Source organism: Erinaceus europaeus, chromosome 13 (assembly GCF_950295315.1).
Source record: "Erinaceus europaeus chromosome 13, mEriEur2.1, whole genome shotgun sequence".
Lineage (NCBI taxonomy): Eukaryota > Metazoa > Chordata > Mammalia > Eulipotyphla > Erinaceidae > Erinaceus > Erinaceus europaeus.
Genome location: NC_080174.1, coordinates 37,171,758 through 37,197,562, shown reverse-complemented (window position 1 = coordinate 37,197,562; position 25,805 = coordinate 37,171,758). Strand labels below are relative to the sequence as shown.

Here is a 25,805-nt window from a genome sequence, read left to right as displayed (position 1 = left end):
CACTGCTGCTGCTGCTGCAGCAGTAGTAGTAGCAGCAATTTTAAAAATTACAGAGGGTATTATTCCACACCACACTCACCACCAAAGTTCTATGAGCTCCCCCACACCATAACTATTATAGTCTTCACAGTTTTAAAGACAGCTTGGCTATTAATGATTTTCTGTAAGATTTATTTATTCATTAGTGAAAAAGAGTAAGAGAGAGAAAGAAACAGAGCATCACTCTGACACATGCAATGCCTGAGACTGAACTCAGGACTTCAGGCATGTAAGTTTAGCACTTTACCCACTATGCCATATCCTGGGTCACCTTATGATTATTACTTAGCACCTGTACAGGAGTTTTCCACTTTGCTGCTGTGAAAATCAAACCACAAGCAGGCAAAGGGGCTTGCTGAAAACCACACAGCTGTATACAGTAAAGTCCAGTTTGAAGCATGGCTCTCTTAAGTTTCTTTGTGCATAATACAGGTACATATTATTGCCTCTCAAGGCCCTCTTTTTCTTTTTTGTAAAATTAATTTATCATGAAGGCAAGTTACGGACATCCAGATATAATAAAACAGTAGGGTGTCTGCTCTGTAGCATGACTGTCATTACCATCAGTGATAGGGAAATTAAGGCTCCAAAATGGGGTCCCTGACTCAAAGTCTACATGGGAGCAGAGAGGACCCCTAGCTAAGGACTTTCTGCTCTGCAAACCATCTCAGTCTGGCCCCTCTTCCACTTCTTGTTGGGTGCAGATGAGGGACTCTGTGTGCATCATCACTGGTGGCACTTGTTGTCGATAGACGCTGAACTTGGGGGATGTTGCTTTATTAGTTACCCCATGGGGTCTCCCCACAGTCATAAGGAGGCAGGCAGGGTAGTACATGTTAGAGACAAAGTCCTAACACTTGAGGAAGAAATAGGGAAGGTCGTGGCAGCTTAACCAGTTGCTAGAAACCACACCCCAGGCCAGCTCCAGAGGCCAGCCTGCAAACTTTTGCTTCTCCTTACTAAATCACACCAGCCTCCAGAAAGGCTCAGCAACCTCAGTTGATGCAAGAGATGGTTGGGAGGAAGGGAAGCAGCCCCTGCCCCCATGAGTGCCAGCCCCAGCCTACATTTCTCAGCAAGAGCCAGTCTACTTGGAGCCGGGAGGATGGAGCCATGAGGAGTGTGGCCTAGGCAGGACTGCTCAGAAATCCTTATCCCAGGAAGAAAGTCAGAGTCCAGGGCCAACTGCCCAGTTTCCCCTGCACTATCATCCCAAGTGCCCTGCTAATGCATATAATGGCCTTGTGGTGCAGGTAACAGGCATTAGATCACTCATTTCCTAGTGTATGTGAGGGGACTCCCAGAGATTGCACAGCTTTCCCAAGGCAGCACTACTGGCTCTGAACCCTGGTCCCTTTATGAGAGTCACCCTCCCAACTAATTTAGCCAAGATTTCCCTACCAAGCATGATGAGCTTCTTAAATAAAAAGATCTGGGTCTTTTGTGAGCCCTTGGCATTGCCTGGCACTGTTCCAAAGGCATTACCATAGTGACTCCATGCATCCTCAGCACCTCTGGCAACAGCACTTCTGTTGTGTGTCCCCACTCCTCAGATGAACACACTGAGGTGCAGAGGAATAAGGAATAAAGTAGTTGGCCTAGTGTTACACAGTCTGGGAGGAGTGGAAGAGGCAGAATCTGAACCCAGGATATCTAGGATACAGATGAGCAGGGGATGGAGGGTGGCTGATGGGTGGGAATGGCAGAGGTGCCATGTATGTGTCAGGCACTCTGACCTGCCTCTTCCCCCAGGAACTCACAGTTTGCAGGGGTTTCTGTGTGGCTTGAACAATTGTCCACAGTGACCCTTCCAAACCTGCCCTGGTGAACAATCACAAGAAGCCCTCACTCTGTAGGCATCACAAGAAGGGCAGGGGACAAAGGCCTCTTATGGGGGGGAGTGTCAAGGGTTACTCTGGGGAAGAAGAGGATCACATGTACCCTGTTCCCAAATGTCTGCCTGCCTAGCCATTTTCTCTTGTGGGGAGGGCATGGCTAAGACACTTTGGGTGAATCTACCCTATGCCCCACATCTGTCTGCCTAGTCATTTTCTCTTATGGGAGAGGGCATGACTAAGACACTTTTGTGTATTTGGATACCAAGTTTCTTTTCTTTTTAGATCTATTGGTTCATTTTAATGGAGAGAGAGAAAGAAAGAGATAGAGAGAGGTCATAAACTAATAATGGTAAGGACTGCTCCACTCTCTGAAGGGAGGCTGGGTCATCCTACTTTGGAAGACTGGTCCTGTGATGAGTGCAGCTTAGAATGTGACCTCAGACTGACAGGGACTCAGAGGTTATCCAGGCTGCTATGCTAAATATGAATATACACAGACCTCAGGTCAGATCAATGTTGTAAACACTTAATCATACTTTTTTCAAGTTTGGGAGGCACTCTCTGTCCTAACCTGGCTTTCAAGCTCTAGTCTCTTCTTTGATACCATCCTCCCAAACAACATTTCTAGTCAAGAAAAGATTACTAAAATCCTGGGCTCCTAGGAACATACCTAAAATAGACATTCTAGCTTCTTTCCACCCAAAAGGTCCTTATTCTCATTTTCTCTATTCCTACTCTTTGATTCCTGTTTATTAGAAGTCTACCCACAAGCACATACTTGGCTCTAAGACCTACCCAGAAAAGAGGGTACTTAACTGTTGGTTCCTTTTCCTTTTCTAGCTCGAAACATTCAGAAAGAACACAAGACACGGGAAGCCAGGTTCCCGCTAACTCTGGTCACTTAAGTTGGAAACACTCAGTCCATTCAGTTGTGAGTGGCTCTCATTTTTGCTTTTATTTAAGGAGAAATATAATATTCTTAAGGAAAACCCTATTCTAGAAGGAGCAGGAAGGCCATTCTTGAAGCCTTTCAAGCCACATTCTCCAAGGCCAATGCATTCCTAGCAGGCAGACTCGGTGAGGACGAGTCCCAGAGTTGGTAGGGCCTTGACCAGTCAGGGAGCTCAGGGTATATAGCATGATGCTTCCTAATAAGAGTTTACTGAGTACCTGCTGAGTGTCAGATGTTGTGAGACACTTTGGACTCTGCAGTGCTCACTCCCAGTGTAAAGAATACAAATTAGTCCTCTCCCAGGGTAGGCATACAGAACTTTGGTGGTGGGTGTTGAAGGAAATATGCTGAGGCCTGACCCCCTATTCTCATGGAAAGAACTTATCTTGCTGAAACAGACTGAAGGAGACATGCTGAGAACAAGCAGACCCCTTACCCGCACAGAAGGATTTACCCTGCCTACAGCGGACACGTCTGACCAGAAACATCTCTAAAATGGATCATAAATCCTGTGGCCCATGCCATGACCCTTCCTATATTAGAAATAGATATAAGATCCACCAGCCTGTCCCACATTGGCCTTCTCAAGCTCTCCCCTAGCTACTACATTAAATTTTTCCTTTGTCTACTCTCCTGACTCTACTTGCCTTATCTTGCATCTCACATTTCTAACATTTAGTGCTAACACCTGGGAGGGGCTATAGATCTAGCCCCTCTGCTGTCATTTGTGTGACACTTTCCTCAGAGTCCACAGGCAGAGCCACTACATCAGCCCCGCAGTCTTGTGTAGCACTTTTCTAACAGGTGTGTGTGGAACTATATATTGTAACCTTACAATCTTGTAATATACTATTAATAACAAAAAAGGGGCTAAGAGGTGGTGCACCTGGTTAAGTGCATTCATTATAGTGTGCAAGGACCCAAGTTTAAGTCCCTAGTCCCCACCTTCAGGGGGAAAGCATCAGGAGTAGTGAACAGGGCTGTAGGTCTCTCTCTCTCTCCTCTCAATTTCTCTGTCTCTATCCAATAATAAAGAAATTAATTAAAATATTTTAAATAACAAAAACTTAAAAATAAATAAAGTGGTCTCCTCTCCATTCCAATGGGAAAACCCATGCTCAAAAAGATACTCAAGGTCATACAGGTAAGAACCCAGAGTTTGGAGTCAAAGCCAGTTGTCACTGAGTCCCAAATCCCAAATCCTCCCCAAGCTCCAGACACAAGGAATGCAGGGGTTCTGGGGACTCCTGAAGTTGAACCCCCCACTCCAACTCTGATCCTTCCCACCTCCCAAGCCTGATAGGTCAGGCCCCTGCAGCTGGGGCAGACCACCATTTCCAGACCCTGGTCCTCCTCTGCAGCCTGAATTGCTGGCCCTGACAGCCTTCCCCCAGGAGCCAGGGAGGGGCTGCTTTGCATACTATGGGTGTCATTTGCATAGCACTTAGGAAAAGCCTTTCTTTTCCCCACCTGCAGCAAACTCCAGGCTGATTAGTTCTCCCCACATTGGAGAGTTAATTACTCTTCTATATAGACTGGGTGTTTATTTGTAATCAGCAGAGGGCTCGGGAGAGGGAGAGGGGAAGGGAAGGAGCTGTATAGAGCAGCTGTCTAGTCAAATTCCTGAGCAGGTCCATGGGAGGAAAATGAACTGTGAGAACCAAGCCCAGCTCTTGTACCTCATGTGAGCCTGGGCATATCCTGGGTCCCAAAGACCTGGGCAGAGAGGGGCTAGTGGAGGGCACCCATCACTAACCCCTTTCAGCAGCACCCTTAGGTGGGACAGCTTCATGGCCCCACTAGGAGAGCAGACAGGCTTTGTCCTGTAAACTCGCTGTCCTCTCTGAGCCTCAGTTCCCTAATAAGTTCACTGGGGATGACAACAGTAACCTCCCTTGCCAGGCAGGGAATCACACACCCTAATCAGGGGCTGGAGAAAACATTCTTCATCACTCACTTGTAAGGTGCATTTCTGATTTCCCAGAGGGAATGGTTTCAGCCATGGGTGAGATCTAAATGATCTTCATCCTTCACATCTGTGTTTTCTTCCTCTCCACCTACCATCCAGGTGTTTCTAGACCCTTTGGCACCTGCTCCCTGTGCCCTCATGCCTCCATTATATGCTAATAAGTCAGGTGCACAGGTCCAGGCTGATGTGTCAAGGTTAGAACAACCCTCACTTACTATCAGGGCTCCATACACGTGCTGGGCTGTCTGCCTCAGGTCTCCCAGGGCACAAATATAACATGCAGAAACCTTAACCCTAGAGACTCTACTGCCATAGGGACAGGTGCAGCTGGGCAGTGGTGATATTAACTAATTCCCCTTGTCTGAACTAAGGGTATTACTGCTTCAATCCAACCTGCCCCCCGCCCCTTTTTTTGTTTTTTTCCAGATGGGAAGGCTGAGGCCTAGCATGTCGACTTATCAAAAGACATCTAGCAGAGCTGGGACTAGGACTCAGTCCCCTTGCCTGCAGGCCTCTCCAGTCTTCGAGAGAAAAGTCTGCCTTTGGGTGTGATGGTAAAGAAACCCAACTGGGACTCTTTCCCTTTTGACCAGAGCATCACTCAGCTTTAGCTGTTAGTGGTGCTGTGGAGCAGCAACCTTGACCCTATATAAGCACTAAGGCTCCTAGTCCTCTGGGAAGCAGAGAACTCTGTTACACACACACACACACACACACACACACACACACACACACACACACACACACACCATCCCCCCTCATAAGGTAGACACCCCAGTGAGCCTAAGAGAGAAGACAGCTAGCAAAACCAAATAAGTTGTTTTCTTCCCAGTTCATTTTCTTCATATATTAGAGATTTCTGCTATTTTTCTAATACCACATAGTATCTTAAGAGTGTTATATGTTCAACTTTTGTATTAGTTACATTTAATGTGGAACACACTATTACAAGAATGATGTAAGGAGGCTGGATGGTGGAGGATAGCTGACCCAGTAGAACACTTGTTTTCACAAGTATGTAGACTTAGTATGTAGACTTAGGTTTGATCCCTGGCACTACAAGAGACACCTTTGAAGTCACCAGAGGAGCTCTGTGGATGGTGGAACAGTACTATGGTGTTTCTACTGCCCCCCACACACACTTTAAACTTACCTTGCTAAAAAAAATTAAAAAGAGATAAATTTGGGGGTGGAGGGTAGATAGCATAATGGTTATGCAAACAGACTCTCATGCCTGAGGCTCCAAAGTCCCAGGTTCAATCCCCCGCACTACCATAAGCCAGAGCTGAACAGTGCTCTGGTTTAAAAATAAAAAAAACAAAAACAAACAAGCAAACAAAAAAAGATAATTTGGGTTCATGAGGCAGCTCAGTAAGTTTCCTAATAAGACGCAGTTACCAATGAGAGAGAGAACTAGAGCATCGCTCTGACACATGCAATACTAGGGAATGAGCTTCAGTCCTTGTGCCTGCAAGCCCATTGCTTTATCCACCATGTAGACTCTCAGGCCACAGGGTAAAAATTTTTTTTGCACTCATTTATCTGAAATTCAAGTTGAACTGGGCATCTTCTATTTATATTTTCTAAGTCCAGCAATGCTCTCTGAGCCTCAGTATCTTCATCTTTGAAAAGGAATCCAGATAAGCCCCTATTGGGATTCCAAGTGAAAGAAGCCAGGTGGTGGTGCTATATCTAACAGACCTGGCTCAGGAAAGGTGCAGGTGTAACTCTGGCAGATCTGGCCTTCAGAGCTCCCATGTCCAATATTTTTCTTTCTTCCATTCTTCTTTCTTTCAGAGTTCCTGAACTAGACCTCTGATCTGTAGAATGCCAAATGTTCATCTGTAGAAAGCCAAATGTTCATCAGGTTATCTGATGTAGCAGAAGCAACTCTACCACCGCCTGGCAGTGTGGCTTTGTGGCCCTCCCCCTTTCTGAGCTTCAGTTGCCATAACAACACTGCCCCCCTGTGGTTGTCATGACAGGAAGAGAGAGAGAGACAGAGACAGAGTAGGAATGAATGTTTGGCAATGGGGCTAAAGAGTGCAAAGTAGAAGGTGGCTTCTGTAATTGCTTCCCCTATGAACACAGGCCTTGACAGGCTGAGCCATACTCCCAGGCTGCCTCTCTCTTTCCCTAGTGGGATGGGGTTCTGGGGAATCAGAGCTCCAGGACACATTGGTGGGGTTGTCTGTCCAGGAAGTCTGATTGGCATCATGCTAGCATCTGGAACCTGGTGGCTGAAAAGAGAGTTAGGTCCATATAAAGGTCCATACTCCCAGAGGGTTAAAGAATAGGAAAGCTATCAAGGGACAAGATGGAATATGGAGTTCTGGTGCTGGGAATTGTGTGGAGTTGTACCCCTCTTATCCTATGGTTTTGTCAGTGTTTCCTTTTTATAAATAAAAAAGAAAGAAAGAAAAAAGAAAAGAGTTCAAAGTAAAATCTGAGTCTTATAAATACATTTTTAAAAAGAAAGAAGAAAAAGAAGTCAGGGAACATATACTTAATGGAGTACTACTCAGCAATTTTTTAAAAAGACTATAATGTGTCCTTTGGGGCTAAATGGGTGGAGCAGGCAGTGATTATGCTTAATGAAGTTAAGTGAGTAAGTGAAAGACTACTATGGGATGATTTCACTCATATGTGGAATATAGAGAATTGAAACACATGAATTTGTATAAAGAAAAAATGCATATATAGTCAACCCATATCTATGATCTTGGAAGAACTATGGTGATTACCAATGGGGGGAAGTGGGGGCAGTAATGGGCATAGTATGGAATTATACACTTATTATCTTAAAATCTTGTAAATTACTATTAAATCACACATACGTGTGTGTGTGTGTGTGTGTGTGTGTGTGTGTGTGTTAAAAAGAGAGCACAGTAAATTTTGCAAATGTATCAAGACTCAGGGTCAACTGTAAGAAAGTGATGTTTGGTCCACAGAAAGAATGACTCAGAGGAGCTTTAGGCCAGCGACAGGCAGTAAACTGATATTTTCCACATAGAGGACTTTGTCCTGACTGCTGTCTTGTATCCTCGATTTTCTGTGACTTCCCTGGAAGCTCATCCCTGCCCCCCCAGGAGCACCCTGGCAGTGGAATACCCACAGCCCACCAGACCTGGGGCCCATCTGCCACCAGGCAGAACCATTGGTACTTCTGTGCGACTCCCACTGCCTGCTATTTGCTTTCCAAACTCTCCTAATCTTTTTACATCTCACCTGCCTGTAGACTCACTGGCTTCCTTTAGTGCCTCTCCAGCTAGATTTGCTGTTAGGGAACTTTTCTCAGATCAGCTGTGCCTGGACCCAGGAGCCATTCAGGATATAGTGAAGGAGATGGGGGAAGCTGATTTTCTTTCCATTATTCACCCTCCTCCTCCTCCTTCTCCAAAGAAACCACTTTTGCCTTCTTTCTTCTTTTTATTTTATTTTCTAATATTTTATTTACAAATGGAAGACAGTAGAGAGAGCCAGGGCGTCATGTAGGGACCAAACTCAGAACCACATGCATACAAGTCCAGGGCTCTAGTCACTGTGCAACCTCCTGGATTGTTTTTTTTGTTTGTTTGTTTGCTTGTTTTTGTTCATTTGTTTGTTTTTGTCTAATTGTTTTTTCCTTACATTTTCTTCCCCAAAGGTTTCAGGAGTCACCAGGCCCTTTGAGTGGCAGGTGAGGAAGATGGAAGACACAAGATTTTCCTAAATGCTAACCACATGCAGGAGCAAGCCACATTGATCTGAAGCCACAATCCAAGGGTTCAGACACAAAGGTTTACTCATGCAAGCCCACATGTTGCTGGGTTTGAACCCAAGTTGCCTCTCTCTCTGCAACAAATCATTCTTTGTTTACAGTTCACTCATTGTTCATAACCCCCCCACCTCAAAGCTCTGATATGCAAAGACTAAACAGACTGCCTTGAAAGCAGGAGGCAGGTTCTGACCATCCCCTCCTCAGTTCCCAAACACTGCCCTCCCCAATCCTTGCAAAACCCTGCTCTTACTGGGAGTAGGAGAGAGAATAGAAGAAACTCACCTAGAAATGCAAAATTCAGGTTCTCCCCCTAATAAGACCAGGGAGGCAAGGGAGAGTGTGGGAGGGGAGGTCGTGAAAACTTCAGGCCCCTTTCTAGGTGTCCAGACCTCACAGCAGGAGGAGGACTCGAATAAGAATATGCTGAACACCTGTATTCATCACAATGCAAAATATCCACCAAAGGGAAAATGACTAGACAAATGTGATCTATGCCCATGATGGGATACTACTCAGCATAAAATGCCAGACTGACACATGTAGCAACATTGAGGGACCTGCCACACACATGAAGATAAAGAAATAAGATGCCAAAGAGGACACATGTTTGAAATACATGTACATGAAGTTCATATATGGCAGAAGGCAGAATACCAGCTGCCAATTGCTTTGGGGAGGGCAAGGGCTGCTGACAAGGGAGGAGCAGGAAGCCGCCAGCCGGGTGATGCAGAGGTTTGCTCTTGGGATCAGGATGGCAGTAAAGGGTTTTTTTCCAGTGGACGAGAAGCCTCTGAACAGTGCACTTAGGACTTCGGCATTTTACTATATGTCAATCACACCTTGATTTTGGAAAAGTGAAATAAAAACTAAAGAACTTTAAAGCCACATTATATAAAAGTTTGACAGTCTGCATTTCGCCTAATAAGCTTCAGAGAAAGAACTAAAAATATCTATTCAAATAAGAGAAGTGTTCCTCCCATCACTCCAGATCCCCTAGGAGCCAGTTTCTGGAGTGAGCACAGGTGAAAGACCTGAGAGAACTGTTGTTCCTATGTCTGCTCAGATTCTGGGAGCCCTTCAGGATCCAAACCCTGCTACCCTGAGTGTGACTTTAGTCTAAAAATTTTGGTTACTTTGGGGTGGGGTGGGAGGTATACGTTTGTCAATGGCACTCACCTAAAGGAAGAAATCTTTGTAGGGTCAAAGTTCAAACTGACAGCTTGGGATTATTGCAGAATGGTCTCCAATATGTAATTTTCAAATGGCTTCTCTCTCTCTCTCTCTCTCTCTCAATGAAAATATTCACCATCTGCAATTTTTGTCTAACATGATTCTATTTTAAGAAGTTGGGGCCTTGGGCACACATAATTTCAGCTCCCCCCCCTCCCCAAGCTGCTGTTTTCATTCAGACAGAGACAGTTCCATCCACCCTTGCCCCCACAGTTTGCCCCATTAATGATGCTCTCATTACTATCGATGCCTTTTATTTTTTGTGAAGTACTCATACACTTGCAGCAGCCTGATAAGTAAAATCACCCAGCACTGGGAAATCAGACAAATATAAAACCAGTGTCCTTTCAAAGTCAAATCAGGACAGTGTCTTCCAAGTCCTCCTAAGGGTCACTTGACACTCCAGGGGGGATGTCACTTTGCTTGACTCATTATTTACTATTGATCAGGGACAGGGCTCTATAAAGATAGCTGGTGGCTGGTAGCAAACTGATAAGCTCATTATTAAGTCATGTGTCAAGTACTTGTGTATTATGCCACTAACACTTTAAAATAATTCCATGAGGTAAAATCTGTTGTTCCAAACTGACCAGAGAGAAAGCTGAGGCCCTAGGAGTTGAAGTCATTTGCCAAGGTCATGTGGCTAGGCTGTGGCAAGTCCAGAAAGATAGATAGTGAGCTTCTCACCATGGTCTTACCTTCCTTCTTCTCCTTCTCTTTTTCCTTCTCATTCTCCTCCTCCCCCCTCCTCCTCCTTCTTCTACGTCCTGCTTTTCTAGATATTTGACAATGAATACACACTGCTTTCCTTTAATAGTGAAAAGATCTTATTCTTGAGGTGGAGGAAGATAGCATAATGGTTATGTCATACCTAAGGCTCTGCGGTTCTAAGCTCAACCCCCAGCACCACCTATAATCACAGCTGAACAGTGATCTGGAAAAAAAAAAAACACACCTTACAATATATGAATGTTAGAGAACTTCCCCCTCCCTCGCCCCACATCCTATGCTTCTCTGTTCTCACTGCCACCCTCCCCCGCCTCCCTCCACTTCTACCCTGACCCTTGCAGACTCTGTCTGGCTGTCCCTGCCCCAACACCAGCTGTGGCAGAGTAGGACATCCCACATCCCAGTCTTGCTGAGGTCTGCTCAAAATGTCCCTGGTGGGACTCTGGCCACTGGGGCAAGGCCAGGGGCAGGTCCACAGAAGGAGAAGGGGAAGTGGGAAGGGATGTGAAACTTGGCTACCACTCTGCTCCTCCCCTGCCGAGAGGTCCACAGGGGTGCTGGGGAGCAGGGCAGGACCAGCCAGTCAAGCTGACCACTGGAAGCAGGTGAGGCTAGTGTCTGGGAGGAAAGGGGCTGTCAAGTTCCGAGGGACTAGGGGGACCACCTCGGTGGCTGGAGAGGGGACCAAGGAAGCAGGAAGAAAAGGAAAACATGAGTAGCTGCTTCTGTTCTGGGACAGGGTTGGGGATGCCCCCACATTGGTTCTGACCCAGGACCCAGAATGGCTGAGTAGGGAGAGCTTCACTCTTTGAATCAGAATTTGGGGGACAGTGGGAGGAGGTGTGCAACGAGCTGATAAGGACAGGGTATAGGGTACTGAAGGGCGGTTGAGTGTGTAGAAGATCGAGCAGATGTGTTGGTGAATCCTTGTGTGTTTATGTTGATTAACTGACTGATTGACTTACTGATGCTGCTGGGCCCTCTCCTCCTTCTGCACCCTGGATCTTTGAGCCTGCATGATTCCACAGCTTTTGGCAATCGTTATTTTTTAAATAGAGAGTGAGAAGTAGGAGAGAGAGACAGAGAGAAAGAAATACCACAGCACTGCTCCACCACTGGTGAAGTTTTCTCATGCAGGTGCTCTGGTACGGTGGCCAGGTCCTCAGACCCAGATAAAGTAATCCACTGAGTTGGTACCTAGAGTTTATGGTTGTGTGTGAGCGAGAAACACTGCGCCATTTGGAGGGGCAGTGTGTGAGTCCAGGAACATGTGGTGGGTGTCTTCTCTTGCTTCTTGAGTCACACGTGTTGGGGGCAAGAGGCAGCACTTGTGTATCTGAATGTGTGCCTGTATGGATGCTCAGGTGTACCTGTGAATGTGTACCTGTATGGATGCTCAGGTGTACCTGTGAATGTGTACCTGTATGGATGCTCAGGTGTACCTGTACATCTGTGTGAGTTTCTGGGTTTGTGCACATGCAGGGCTCTTAGAGCTGAACGGGAAGTTGGACAATGAAGGCCCTAGACGCCAAGCTCTGTGTGTACATTTGTTTTTTGTTTTGGGTGAGCGGTTTCTAATCAGTTTGTGTGTGTGTGTGTGATACTGTGCTCTCAGCCTGCCCAGCCCCTCCCTGTCCCTTGTCTCCTCAGTGGCATTATGGAGGCCCCCTGGGGCTGGCTGGTGGTTGGAGTACTGGCCATTTCCTTGACCTCTACAGTGACCCAGAATGTGTGCCGAGCCCCAGATGGGCAGGATGGGGCTGCAGGAACCCCTGGGCGACCAGGACGTCCAGGTCTCAAAGGAGAGCGAGGAGAGCCAGGTAAGTATTCCCTCTGCACACCAACTCCTCATCCCTTGTCCTGGTGTGGCTCCAAGGTGAAGGCTTGAGGTGGTCCTGAAAAGCACCTAGGTCCCTCAAGAAGCCCCTACAGCACGCACTTGGCCCTGAGTTCCCAGGCCCTGCCCACCCTCCTTTATGCTTGGGTGCTCTTTCTCTGGCCTGATCTGCCTCCTCCAGAGGTTGAATGGCTCTCCACCCACCCCACCCCACCAACACTGTGAAAGTTCTTCAGTAGTGTCAGGTCATTGTTGCTCCCTCACCAGAGCCACAAAGGCCCAAGATACCAGACTCAAAAGCCCCTGTCTTGTTATGTGACAGTAAGACTATAACCTACCCTCTCAGAGTCAGTTTCCTCACCTATAAAATGGAAAGATCACCCAGCCCAGCACATGAAGGGGATTCATGAGTGGAAATTGTCCTTTGGGTTCCCTTCCTACACCTCCAACTCTGTGTCTGCTGGCTGCCCTCTTCTCAGCCCTTGAAGACTTCTGAAACAGTTCACACTCCAGAAAGGGAAAGAAAAGGCTGTAGGTAAGGGAAGTGATGAGTTTGGGGAGGTAGTGGGAATCTCCTGTAACTCCTAAAAGGACCAGAAAGATTTGCAGAGACATTTGCAAAAGCTGCATCGAGGCATGCTATCTAGAGACCCTGAACCTGAAAACAGTGAGAGGGTAGGCAGGCTAAGGGGTATGGAGGACATGCTGAACCAGTGTCCTGCTTGCCCAAATGCCTATTCACACACCTCCCCTTTCTCACAGAGAAAGAAGCTGAGGTTCAGAGAGGTTAAGGCACCTGCCTGAGGCCACACAGCCAGTCAAAATTGATGTTGTGAAGATTCAGGAACCTCTCTCCTCCCTGCCCCGCAACTCCTTGATCCCATAGCAGTCCTTGGCTGGAAGTATCCCTGAGGACTGATGGATCTAAACTCTCCCTCCTGTTCTGGCCCTTCTACTTGCAGGGGCTGCTGGCATCCGGACAGGTATTCAAGGTCTTAAAGGAGACCAGGGGGAGCCTGGGCCACCTGGAGCCCCTGGCAGAAGGGGCTCCCCAGGGCCCAGTGGCCCCCTGGGGGAGCCTGGCTTTCCAGGACGAAAGGGCATGAAGGGCCACCAGGGAAACATCCAGGACCAGCCTCGGCCAGCCTTCTCAGCCATGAGGCGGAATCCACCCCTGGGCGGCAACGTGGTCATCTTCGATAAGGTCATCACCAACCAGGAAGGCCCATACCAGAACCACTCAGGCCGATTCATCTGTGCTGTGCCTGGCTATTATTATTTCACCTTCCAGGTGGTGTCCAAGTCGGACATCTGTCTATCCATCATGTCTTCAGCCAGGAGCCAGGTGCGGCGCTCCCTGGGCTTCTGTGACACCAACAGCAAGGGTATCTTTCAGGTGGTGTCAGGGGGCACAGTGCTACACCTGCAGCAAGGAGACCAGGTCTGGATCCAGAAGGACCCTGCCAAGGGCCACATTTACCAAGGCCCCGAAGCTGACAGTGTCTTCAGTGGCTTCCTCATTTTCCCATCTGTCTGAGGCCCTAAGAAGCCCATACCCAACCTTGGCCTTACTGCTTCCTGCTGTGTGACCTTGAGCTACTCGTTCCACCTCTCTGGTGCCTAGACTCTGCTCTGTAAAGTGTGTGTGTGTGGGGGGGGTGTTCTTGCTTTCACTGCCCGAAGAGAGATCTTTCCTGAGAGCTTCTCCTAGAATAAAAACCCGAGTCCATGTCTGCTGAGACTGAGGTTTACTTGCTGCTCTGGGTGCTGGGAGGAAGATGCAACATCCTGTTCATGGAGTGTTTGTTTGTGAGGAAGTCCCATGTTCAGCACTTAGCAAGTCCTGGGAGCCTCATAGGTCCAGGTTCAGTCCCAGGGCCACCACTTCCCAGAAGTTCAGTCACCCACATGTTACATAACTTCAGTGAAACTTGATTTCTTCGTAAAGTGGGAATGACACCTACCTCAAAGACTTGTTGTTGTGAGGAGTCAAATGACCAGTGTGAGCATTTGGGCACATGCCTGGTTTGAAGACAGGTCTAGGAAGAGTTTAGCAGTTATTATAAATTTTTTAGTCTTTATTATGATCCTTAACTAATATTTTACAGATAATGAAACTGAGCTAGGGGTCAGTCAGACATCTATCTCAATGTTGTGTTAAGAGGAAAAGCTGGGATTTGAACTCAAGTCTCACCAATACCCAACTCTTTGAGCCCCTCCCTTTGCCTGACTCTGCAGTCACAGGTCTGACAATATCCTATGATTTCCAGCTCTGACACAGAGAGACAAGGCAAGGATTTGAGAGGGTGGGCAAGTGACCCAAAGGAATCCAACATTTCACTAAATCCAAGCTTCCCAAGTCCGGCCCTGGGTTTGTGCCCCAGAAATCCACTGGAGTTTCTGCCTACTGGATATCCTGCCTAGGCTGGGGACTAGGAGGATCTACTATGCTTCTGAGTATCTCCAGGTACTCTCCTCCAACTTGTCTAGGATCCATTCAGTAACAGGAAGCAGCACTATACTCTTTGCATGTGGGGGAAACCAGAGGCCAGGAGTTCCATCCTATGAGTATCTGATATAGACCATATGTTCCCAAAGGAAGCCAGCTTTATCTTTGTGCACATGTGCACACCTTACCTGCTCTCACACCTCCTTCAGGAGGCATGTGATCCCACTTTCCTGGACTGAGTCTCACCCATGCCCCACCAAGACATGGGTGTGGTGACACATGCACTTAACCCTACACACATGTATACACACCTGGTCTTTCATATTGATGACACCGTCACACCCAGACACACTCAGGAATACACTTGTTGTCATACTCATGCACCCCCTAGGCTCCTGTAAACCTTCAGAAGCCCCTAGATGCTGAACTTCACATGGACTCTCTGCCCCCTGCTTGCTCTCTCCACACACACACACACACACACACACACACACACACACACACACACACACACACACACTAGCTGCCCGGAAGCCCAAGCTGGGAAAAGAAACAGACCCTGGAGCACCCACTCTATACTGGACACTTCCTCAGCAGGGATGCTTCCAGTGCCAGCAAAGTAGACCAGAACAGTGCAGTGTTGAGAAAAGAGAGACCTGCCTAAGGTCATGCTGTTCAGAAAGTGGCAGGACCTGACTGACTCCAAAGGGAAGGTTCTTCCTCTCATTGCAAGGGGACTAAAAAAATACCAGGCGAGGATGCCCTGTCCGTGGTGGTGCAGTGTGCTCCAAGCAGCTCCTTACCCTAAATGCCACCCATTCCTACCCCAGTCTGAGCAGACTCCTCAGAGAGCAGATTCCTCAGAGACAAATCAGCCCAGCTGAGCCATACCAGGTGGTGTGGGGCAGGGAAAGGCTGAGAGTGGGCCGAGACTGCCACCTGCTGGACAAGACAGACCTGCACACAAGTGATGTGAGGCGGAAGATGGTGTGCGTGGGACTCCGAAAGCCAAGTGCACTCACATCCATTCTCTTATTCTGTCGCTCTTGAGGAGTTCCTCCAACCCTGAGCCACAGATAGAGAGACTGAGACCTCGAGGCCCACTCAGGGCAACAGACTCTGAGGGACCAACCTGCCTAGGGTTAGCACTACATACATCACAGACTGAGCCTGACACTGCCCTGCACAAGACTTGTTGCAACCTCCCCATCTCCTCCACTTAGAGATTGTCTCATCCTTAGAGGCACAGATGGTGGTGTGGAGCAGATGATGTGACCCTTTCTCTGCTGCTCAGCACCCTCTATCAAATCTCCTATGAGGGGGGCTCTCAGCTCTGCCAGCCAGGTCCAAACTGGCATTCCCCTCAGCAAGCACAGTAGGCTGCCAGACCAGGGGCACCAGAGATATCAGGACAGAAGAGGGAAGATGAGAGCATCAAGGAGAGCCAGGGACCCCAGCAAAGGAAGAAAGCCTAGAACCCTTGGCACTCCATCTTCATACGTGGTTGGGGTAACTTTGGCCAAAAGAGGCCAGTGGGTTTGCTGAAGGCCTCAGGTCAAGCAGTAAGAGTGGAGAGAGAGACCACCTAAACCCCCAACTCTAGTGAAAGTGGTTTGTCCCCCACAGCTGATTGCCTGCCTGCTAACCCTGTCCATTCTAGGTATCTACTCCTCAGTGCAGCAAACAGAAGGGGACCATGAAAGCTTCTAGAATAAGGCCCATCAAGTGACAAATGCAGGTCAGTCTTGATTCTAGGGACAGGAGAACAGAAGGGTCTCCCAGAAACCATTCACTGTGTAGCCTTGGGTAAGACTTTCACCTCCCTGAGCCTATTTCTTCATCTGCAAGAGGGAATTAAGACACAGAACTTCAGTGATGGGTGTTGTGTGAACTATATACACTGTAATAATATGATCTTGTAACTGAATATTAACCACAAATAAAAAATGAAAAGTAAATAAAACACTATGAAAAACCTGAAAAAATAACCATAAAGCTAAAAAAAAGAATAAAGAAGAGAAAAAGAAAGTAAGAAAAATTAAAATCCCCTGCTGGGGTGTTGTGAAAGCAGAGACCTCAGGCACAGTAAATGCTGATGACAGGGATGGGCATTAGAAGGGTTGAACTTGACCAGAAGGGAAGTCTGCCTTTGTTTATACACTCACCCTTCACCAGATCCGGAGTGGGGGCTGGACATTTCCCCATTTTAGACACGCAAGGCTTGGGGGGTGGGTGGGAGAACAGGAGTGTCACTGTGGCCAGCCTGGCTCTGTACCCAAGAGAAAGTGTCAAGTCAGGAAAGTGTGGAAAAGGGGATGTGGGATGGAGGGGAGGGGGTGTGGAGAGGAGCCTCCCCTATCCCCACAGCCAGCTCTGAGCCCTCCCTGATGTGTCAGCTCGGCATAGCATCCTCCTGGCTAGGAGAACAGATCTGAGGACACCTCTGTGAGGAGACCTGAAATCTCCAACCCAGGTGAGGTCAGAACCCCTGTACAGTGAGAGCAAAGAGGAGATTTCCTCCAACCCCTGCAGGTATATGCCTGATGGGTGAGAGGAAGGGGACACTATCCAAGCTGGAGAGACCAGTCTCTGTCGGTCAAGGGACAAGGAGTCTGTGGAGGGGAGGGCAGTTGGGGAGGACTGAAGGAGTGAGTGGGAAGGACAGAATGAAGCTGGGATGTAAACTCAGTCTCTCTCCATCCAGCAACTTCTCCCAGCGGACATGGGCTCAGGCTCCTGGCACCCTCTGGGGCTGAACCTGCTGCTGCTCCTACTGGCACTGCCACAGTGGGGTCAGGCCAGCACAAGCTGTTATGGGATACCTGGAATGCCAGGGCTGCCTGGGGCCCCAGGGAAGGATGGGCACGATGGACTACAGGGGCCCAAGGGAGAGCCAGGTGAGTGTGCTGATGGTGGGGGTAGAGCGAGGGAGGGGACAGATCACAATGAGGGTGTCCATCTGAAGCTGACCTTGGGGCAAAAGACATCAACTTGATGGCAAAGAGTGTGGCTCCTCCTGCCACACCTGCCCCCAGGACAGAGTCCAACCCTTGTGGCTGGTCTAGCACTTCTCTCCTCAAAGCCAGGCTCAAGCATGCCCAGCGCACCTTTGCTGCTCAATTTCCTTGTCTGATGATGGAGGGAGAGTAAGAATACCTGCCTGGGGAGGGGACAGTGAGGGTCATGGGAGAAGAGTCAGGTGAGCCCTGATCTCTGCAGGGGCATGGGTGAATCTCTGGCCTCAGTTTCCTCATCTGCACTATGAGGGAAGTTGCTCCAGCCAGCTGTCACATGTAAAAGGTTTGGGGGTGGGAGATAGGCAGAGGGATGGTTACTCAAATCTATCCTTGTACCAAAATTCTATTTGAACAACACACACTTGCATGAATTTTCATGAGTTCATGAAAAGCAAAGCTCTGTGGATTGGAGGAAGAACATATTCCAATGTTGATAGCATGCTTTTGTTATGCAAAGGCAGGTGGGACCCCCCCATCCTTTGTTTCTTGTTTTACAACTGACTGAATCTAACATTGTCTCATTATAAAAAACTGAAAAAAATAAATATAAAACTGTATGATGAGGCCCAGGAGGTTGTGTACTCTTAAGCATGAAGTCTCAAGTTTAATCAACCCTTGCCATTGTATGTACTGGAATGATGCTCTCTGGTTCCTTCTCGAGTATTAATAAAATACATTTTAAAAATTAAAAAAAATTAACATTAAGTAAAGAGACTTTGAAGAGGCTATACAAGTTAAGTTGAAGTTGAAGTTTCATGAGTTTTCTAAGAAATATGTCTCTGGCCAAGCTTCTGATTTTTTAAATTTTTATTTATTTCCTTTTAATGAGAGAGATACAGAGAGAAAAAAATAAAAAGAAGGAGAAAGAAAAAAAATTTTATATAGAGAAGTCAGGTAGTGACACATGTGGTTAAATGCTCACATTTCAGTATGTAAGGACCTAGGTTCAAGCTCCTTGCTCTCACCTGCAAGGAGGAAGCTTCATGAGTAGTGAAGCAGGGCTACAGGTGTCTCTCTGTCCCTCTCCCTCTCTATCTCCTCCTCCCTTCTCAATTTCTCTCTGTGTCTATCCAATAATAAATAAATAAAAATAGTTTTTAATTGTATATAGATAGGAAGAAATAATAACCTGAGCACTGCTCGATTCTGGCTTATGGTGGTGCTGGGGACTGAACCTAGGACTTTAGAGCCTCAGGCATGAAAGTCTTTTTGCATAAACACTGTGTTATCTCCCCTTCTTCTGACTCCCCCCCCCAAAAAAAAAAAAACTAAAACTAAAACCTGGACTTTCAAGCAAAGTCTAAACTTGTTTATTTGAAGTTCTAAATAATTTTTTTTAAAAAGCACTGTGCAGACTAAACAGAAGCACCTGAAGACCCATGTTATCTGTAAGTTGTCTCTGAATCTCAGCCAGCTTTACTCCTCCTGGTGCTGATTAGTCCCACACTCTCTGTCTTAAATGTAGAAAATGAGGCTGAGAGACAGGGCAATGCCTTAACTGAGGTCAGGGGGCAGGTCTGGGGGAAACAGAACTTAAGCCAGACTCTCTCTCCCCTCTGACCAGCACATAAGCTTTCCCTTCCTTCCCTTCTTCTTCCTAGATGCAGAATCTATCTAGATAAGGAGGTTCCAGGCACTCCCCCTACTGTTTCCCCAGTTCCAGCCCCATTACTTCCTTCTTGGCTGTTCTTCCCCCAGGAATCCCAGCCATCCCTGGAACACGAGGACCCAAGGGCCAGAAAGGAGAGCCTGGCCACCCTGGCCATCCTGGAAAAAATGGCCCCATGGGACCCTCTGGAAGTCCCGGGGTCCCTGGCCCTGTGGGTCCTCCTGGGGAGCCAGGTGAAGAGGGAAAGTACAAGCAGAAGCACCAGTCAGTGTTCAGTGTCACACGGCAGACCATTCAGTTCCCGACAGCCAACAGCCTGGTCAAGTTCAACAGTGCAGTCACAAACCCACAGGGGGACTATGACACGAGCACCGGCAAGTTTACTTGCAAGGTTCCTGGCCTCTACTACTTTGTCTACCACACGTCGCAGACAGCCAACCTGTGCGTGCAGCTGTACCGCAGCGGCACCAAGGTGACCACGTTCTGCGACCACATGTCCAACACCAAGCAGGTCAGCTCGGGCGGTGTGCTGCTGCAGCTGAAGACAGGCGAGGAGGTGTGGCTGACCGTCAATGACTACAATGGCATGGTGGGCACCGAGGGCTCCGACAGTGTTTTCTCAGGCTTCCTGCTCTTCCCGGACTAGGGCCCCAGGACACCCCTACTGCCCCTAGTTTCCCTCCACAAACCAGTCAGGCCATTCTTCTCACCTAATGGGCTCCTCCTTCAGGGAGCCCACCTTGACTCCCCATCCCATATGTTTTCTCCCTCCTCTGAGCATCTTCTGGGGTCACTACGCTGACAGTTAACCAACACCTTCTGATAATGCCACCCTCCCACCAAGTCTTAGGAGTGGTGGTGTGATACATAAATAAAGAATTTAATTGACCAACACGTACTTCCCAGATTTCTCATTGTTGATTCCTCAAGGAAGCAATTCTCAAAGCAATTTGGAAATTCCAAAATTTCCCTTTGTATCTGCCACAGGTGTGTGTTAGCTCTGAATTCAGGTGGGGTCTCCAGCCAGCATTCAGAGAAGGTTAGTGCTGATGTTCAGATACTTAGCACCACCTGGTCCTTTGTGGAGAAAGATGCTCAAATGGGAATGAAGGCTGCAAGAGACTCCCCAGAGGCTACCTGCTGTCACTTGTTGAAGGTGCTGCTGCCAATTAAGTGCCCGGGTCCACAGGGAAACAGGAGAGTATCTGAATTCTTAGACCTCTGCCAACCTGCACTGAGTTTGTGAGGTACCTGTCACAGGAAGGGTAGGGCCCCAGCCAAGTCCAGTGCAGACAAAGGGGAGAGGGGCAATGAACGCCATGCCAAATTAATGAGTGAACTGAAGTGAATTGATGAATAAATCAAATAGGTAATTGATTGACTACAAACAGTGAATGAATGAGTGATTTTTTAAAAAAGTCTAATGGTGAACATTTACTGAGCACTTATGATGCAACAGGTATTCTTCTGACCTGTTTATGCAATCACTTCATAACCACATTCAGAGCCTCGCATGAATGGGAGAGAGACAGGACTCTGCCCCAGATGCTTGATTCTCCCTGAGTACCTGACAGATTCCAGGAGGCCTCCCTCAGGAGATCTTCTCAGCCCACTGCTGCCCACAAGTGAGCCATCAGGGTTTGATGGGAGGCTCCTGACAGCTGGATCTGTCCACTGAGACCCCCCACTGGGGTCCATCACTTGACAGTGATGGACACAAGAAAGGGCTGACAGTTCAGGGTGAAAACAAAACAAGCTTTACTTTTCTCTGCAGAGTTGGAGTCAGAGTGCTAGAGCAAGGGGAGGTCTGCTCAGGGCTGGGAGAATCTGCCTGGTTGGTACCTCAGCTCAGTTTCTGAATCCTGCTGAGCTCACACAGGCACCAGCCCATTGGGGGGAGGGTGTGAGGGAAGCAGCTTGAACCCAGCTCTACAATCACTCTCATCCATTTTTGTTCCTTTGTTCTTGAAATTCTGTTGCCCATGACATTTTAATTTTTTTATTAGTGATTCAGTATTGATTTACAAAATTACATGTCACCAGGGGTATAATTCCACACCATTCCCACCACCAGAGTTCTACATTCTAAGTCCCTCCGCTGCAAACCACCTTGCTTCTCCCAAGGTTGCAGACATGTGCTAACTATCATCTCTACAACTATTTGTTTATATTTGTACATAATTGCCACCCTTTTGCTTCCAGATCCAATCCTCTCTTCCCCTCTAAGCTACATATAAACCTATTACTACATCCAAATATCTCTCCCCTTTTATCCTCTTCCTCCTATCACTTCTCCCCCACTGGATCAAACTTGTTTTGGGGGTGCAGAGTTCTGGCTTCTCCACTGGATTTGGGCATTGGCAAGTTGATCCATACTCCCTCCCAGCCTGTTTCTATCTTTCCCTAGTGTATGTAGTAAGGCTCTAGAGAGGTGAGGTTCCAGGACATCTGCCTAGAGAAGTCAGGCTGGAATCATGGTAGCATCAAACTTGGTGTCTGGAAGGTGACAAGACATAAAGTGAGACAAAATGGTTAATGAACAGGAACCAAAAAGTAGGAATAGAGCAGATGAGATTAGGAATCTTAGGCTGGAAGAAAGCTCAGAAGTCCATTTTAGGCATGTTTCTAGGAACCCACAACTATGGTAATTTTGCTTAAATTTGATAGCTAGCATGAAGTTGGATAAAAACATTGTCAGAGTAGAGGAAAGGGCTAGAAAAGTGGATAAGGGCAGAGAGTAGCTCCCATTCTTGAAAATATTCTGTGGATAGAATTAACTATTTACTTCCACCCACCTGATCCAGGGTATGCATGTATATATATATATATATATATATATATATATATATATATATATATACATGCATGTATTTATATATATATAAATATATATATACACATGCATATATTTATATAAATATATGCATATATATGCATATAAATATATGCATATATATATTTCCAGAACCTGTGTAACCTGTTGGTCTGAGCTCACAGCTTATGGTCACAGATGGGGACAGTACAGGCTGCACTCATTTCAGGACCAATCTTCCTCAGGTAGCAAAGCAGAATACCCCAGCCTCCCTTCAGAGACTAGGGCAGTCCTTACCATAACTGCTCTATGGCAAGGTCCTGGGAAGGCCCAAAGGAAAGTCTGTAATGATGTTCCTGATAGAAGTGACCAGTGGTGGTGCAGAGAGGGATCCATTAGAGAGAGGTCTAGGCCCATCATACTTGAATTCTCTGACTAAGGCCCCAGATGGTGAGGTGGTATGATATTGACCAAAAGGGCCATTACTAAGTCAGCCTGTCTCTTGCCCTTACCCAACTTTTCTAGTCTTCTCTTTGATGACTTTAGAATTTCCCCCAGTTGTTTGAGCAGTGAGTGTCACTTGTTCAGCCCAACCAGAATTAGTTTTGGGGGATCTGTCTTCTTTGGGCCTTTCTGTTAGATTGCTAAGCTAATTTTGTCTAAGTCTAATCAATTAGAGAATTTATGATGCCTTCGTTAGGCACTACAACTAGGATTCCAGGTTTATTAGGTCTAAGTCTAATCATCAAGGACTACTGAATACTATTACTTTGAGTTATATAATTGCCCCTAGCTTGTGGCTACACCGTACACTGTACCCAGTACCGTAAACGCTACCCCATACCTAGTATCTGTAACTTTCTTGGATGATAAGATCTCTAAAGTGTATGTAGGTCATCTCATGTGTTAGGAAAGATCTCACTAGGTTTGAAGAGTGTGAGGTTGATAGCTCAGGCTCTGTATCTCTGATTGCAGTCCACCATAAGAATTCAGTAGTGGCATAATGTGGGATGGCAGCACTAGTAGTGATTTGGTTGAGGTCACCATAGGTGGTATGGTGGTAGGAATCAGAGAGAAGAAATTTCAAGAAGTAGCCCAAGATATTCCTGTGGAGTCCCCAACCCACTCTAAGGTGTCTTCCATCTACTTGGATAATGCATGCTCTCCTCCATGAAGGCTTCTCTGATTCTCTCTCCTTGTCCTGACTACTGTCTACACATTTGAACCACAAACTCCTCCAGAAAGCCCAGGTTTCCCCATATCTTGCAGTGCAAAATTACCACAGACTTACAAAGCAAAACAAAAAGCAGATTTCTGAGAACAAGGTGGGGTGATTACTGTGGGTGAGTGGGGGTGACTGAGGAAAGACAAGGTACCTACCTTACCCCTTGGGCACGTATTCAGAGCTTCTGCTCTGCCCCTGTGCTCAGCATCCTTGATCACAGGGCTGCTTTCATACTTGACTCGGCACATTGTAGGGACACAGGAGATGCATGGCACAGAAAGGCAAGAGACATAAGACACACAGAGGAAGGACAGTGGCAAGGGCTGGGGCACCTGGGCTGGGCCAGGCCAGGAGACTGGGTTCCTCTAGCAGGAACAGGGCCAGATTCTCAGGGCCTTTGTGTTCACAACTCCGCTCCATTGACCACTTCGCAGCCCACCCGGCAATGCTCCCAGTGATACATCTTTCTTCTAGTTTCTCTTTTGTTTAAGAGATCAATATGCCATTTATGTGAGCTACAGTGTCAGATCAGAAACTTGTACTTGTTGAGGTGATGATTGTTGTGCATTTTTATTTCCCATAATTGTTTTCTTATTCTCTGTCAGGAGAGACGAGTCTTTAAATATGCCAACTTGTCTGCTGGGTGATGGGGGTTGGGTGATAATTTTTAATGGTTGGGTGGCTGGGGGCAGAGAAGGGGTGCAGGCAAGAAGGGGGTTAGACATTCCATGCTGCAAGGAATCTCTTTCAGACCACTGGGTGCTGAGGGCTTTTAGGTTTCTTACCACGACCTTTGTAGGAGTCCCTTCTCTGTCGAGAATACAAGTTGGTATCTTATAGGCACAACAATCACTTAGCTCCTGATCTTCAGTCCTGGTCTCCTCCTAACCTGAGTCTAGGCTCTAAGAACAATGTCTCCTCTCATAGAAATAATACTGTTTAGGGCTGGGGAGATAGCATAATGGTTATGCAAAAAGATTTTCATGCCTGAGACTCTGATGTCCCAGGTTCAATCCCCAGTACCACCATAAGCCAGAGCTGAGCAGTGCTCTAGTGTCTCTCTCTCTCTCTCTCTCTCCCCCTCTTTCTCCCCGCCTCATTAATAAAATAAAATAGTAAGTTTTTTTTAATGTTTCTCCATTATAAAAGAAAGAAAGAATACTATTTCCAGGTAGGATCGCTCACTGGTCCCCACAACAACACAGGATGTGGGTGTCCATGTCTCTATTTTGCCTGGGGAAACCTTGGAGCAATAGCTCAACAGTTATGTAGAGGGTTTACATGCAAGACATTCCAGGTTCAACGCCTGGCACCACCATGAACCAGAGCTAAGCAATACTCTGTTAAAATAATAAAAACAACAATAATATGTGACATATGAAATGTTCCTGAGGCCACATATCTAGAAAGATAGCTGGGATTCAAGCTTGGGAGATTAAAAAGCCCATGGCCTTAATCCCCTTCCTACTCCTTTCAGTTCTTAGTCTTCACTGCTTGTACCTGAAGTTCAAGCTTATCTTTTTTTGGCCATTGCTGGGATGACTTTTTCAGATATAGGAAGACAGAGGGAGAAGGGAAAAACAATATGCCATCAAAGCTTTCCCACTCTTTGGGTGTTGGATTGGATCCCAAGTCATCTGCATGGCAAAGTAAGCACACTAGTTAGGTGAACTATCTTGCCAGGCCCTAAAGCTCATCTTTTCCCACCGAAGAATTAGATTCTCAGGTCCATGTGTTATTGAGAACCATCAGATGGGCCCTTGAACAAACCATCTATGAATTCTCCCAGGGCTGGACAGTGGTACACCTGGGTGAACACATATGTTACAGTGCTCAAGGACCCAGATTCAAATCCCTAATCCCCACTTCCAGGAGGAAAATTTTGCAGACAATGAAGCAGTATCTCTCTGTCTTTATCTTGCTATCTCCCCTTTCCCTTTTGATTTCTCTGTTTCTACCTAATAAATGAATAAGTAAATAAAAATAAATTAAGTTTAAAATGTTCTTAAATCTCCCTCACCCTACCCATAATCCACAATCATCCTTCTCTAATGGGTCTGAGTGCCTTGTTTTTACAGCTCGATGGGCCTAGGGACCCTTAGGTGTTATTGAACTTTATCATTTCCTTCCCCCAAGTAGCCACTGCAATTAATGCTATGTCTCCATCAGCCACAGACCAAGAAATTTCTCTTTCCAAGCACAAATGCAACACAGGATGTCCCTGTCTTTTGGCAATGCATAGTGCTTACTGAGGAGCTATTCCTGGGTATCATACCATCTTATCCAAGGCCACAGTAAGGAGCTGACACTCTGGTGTCAGAGTGGCCTGGCTACTAGTC

General features: G+C 47.0%; 2 protein-coding genes across 2 annotated transcripts; both read left to right on the top strand.

The window, feature by feature from the left end:
• Window positions 1–10,966: 10,966 nt before the first annotated feature.
• C1QA (complement C1q A chain) lies at window positions 10,967–14,086 on the top strand. Its single transcript, XM_007535243.3, has 3 exons — window positions 10,967–11,122; window positions 12,168–12,337; window positions 13,317–14,086. The coding sequence occupies exons 2-3, from the start codon at window positions 12,175–12,177 to the stop codon at window positions 13,889–13,891; spliced, it is 738 nt and encodes a 245-aa protein (XP_007535305.1). The 5' UTR covers window positions 10,967–11,122; window positions 12,168–12,174; the 3' UTR covers window positions 13,892–14,086.
• A 3,031-nt stretch (window positions 14,087–17,117) lies between these two features.
• Window positions 17,118–20,323, top strand: C1QC (complement C1q C chain). Its single transcript, XM_007535239.3, has 3 exons — window positions 17,118–17,276; window positions 17,508–17,700; window positions 19,519–20,323. Exons 2-3 carry the CDS (start codon window positions 17,526–17,528, stop codon window positions 20,073–20,075), a joined length of 732 nt encoding a protein of 243 aa, XP_007535301.1. The 5' UTR covers window positions 17,118–17,276; window positions 17,508–17,525; the 3' UTR covers window positions 20,076–20,323.
• The last annotated feature ends 5,482 nt before the right edge of the window (window positions 20,324–25,805 follow it).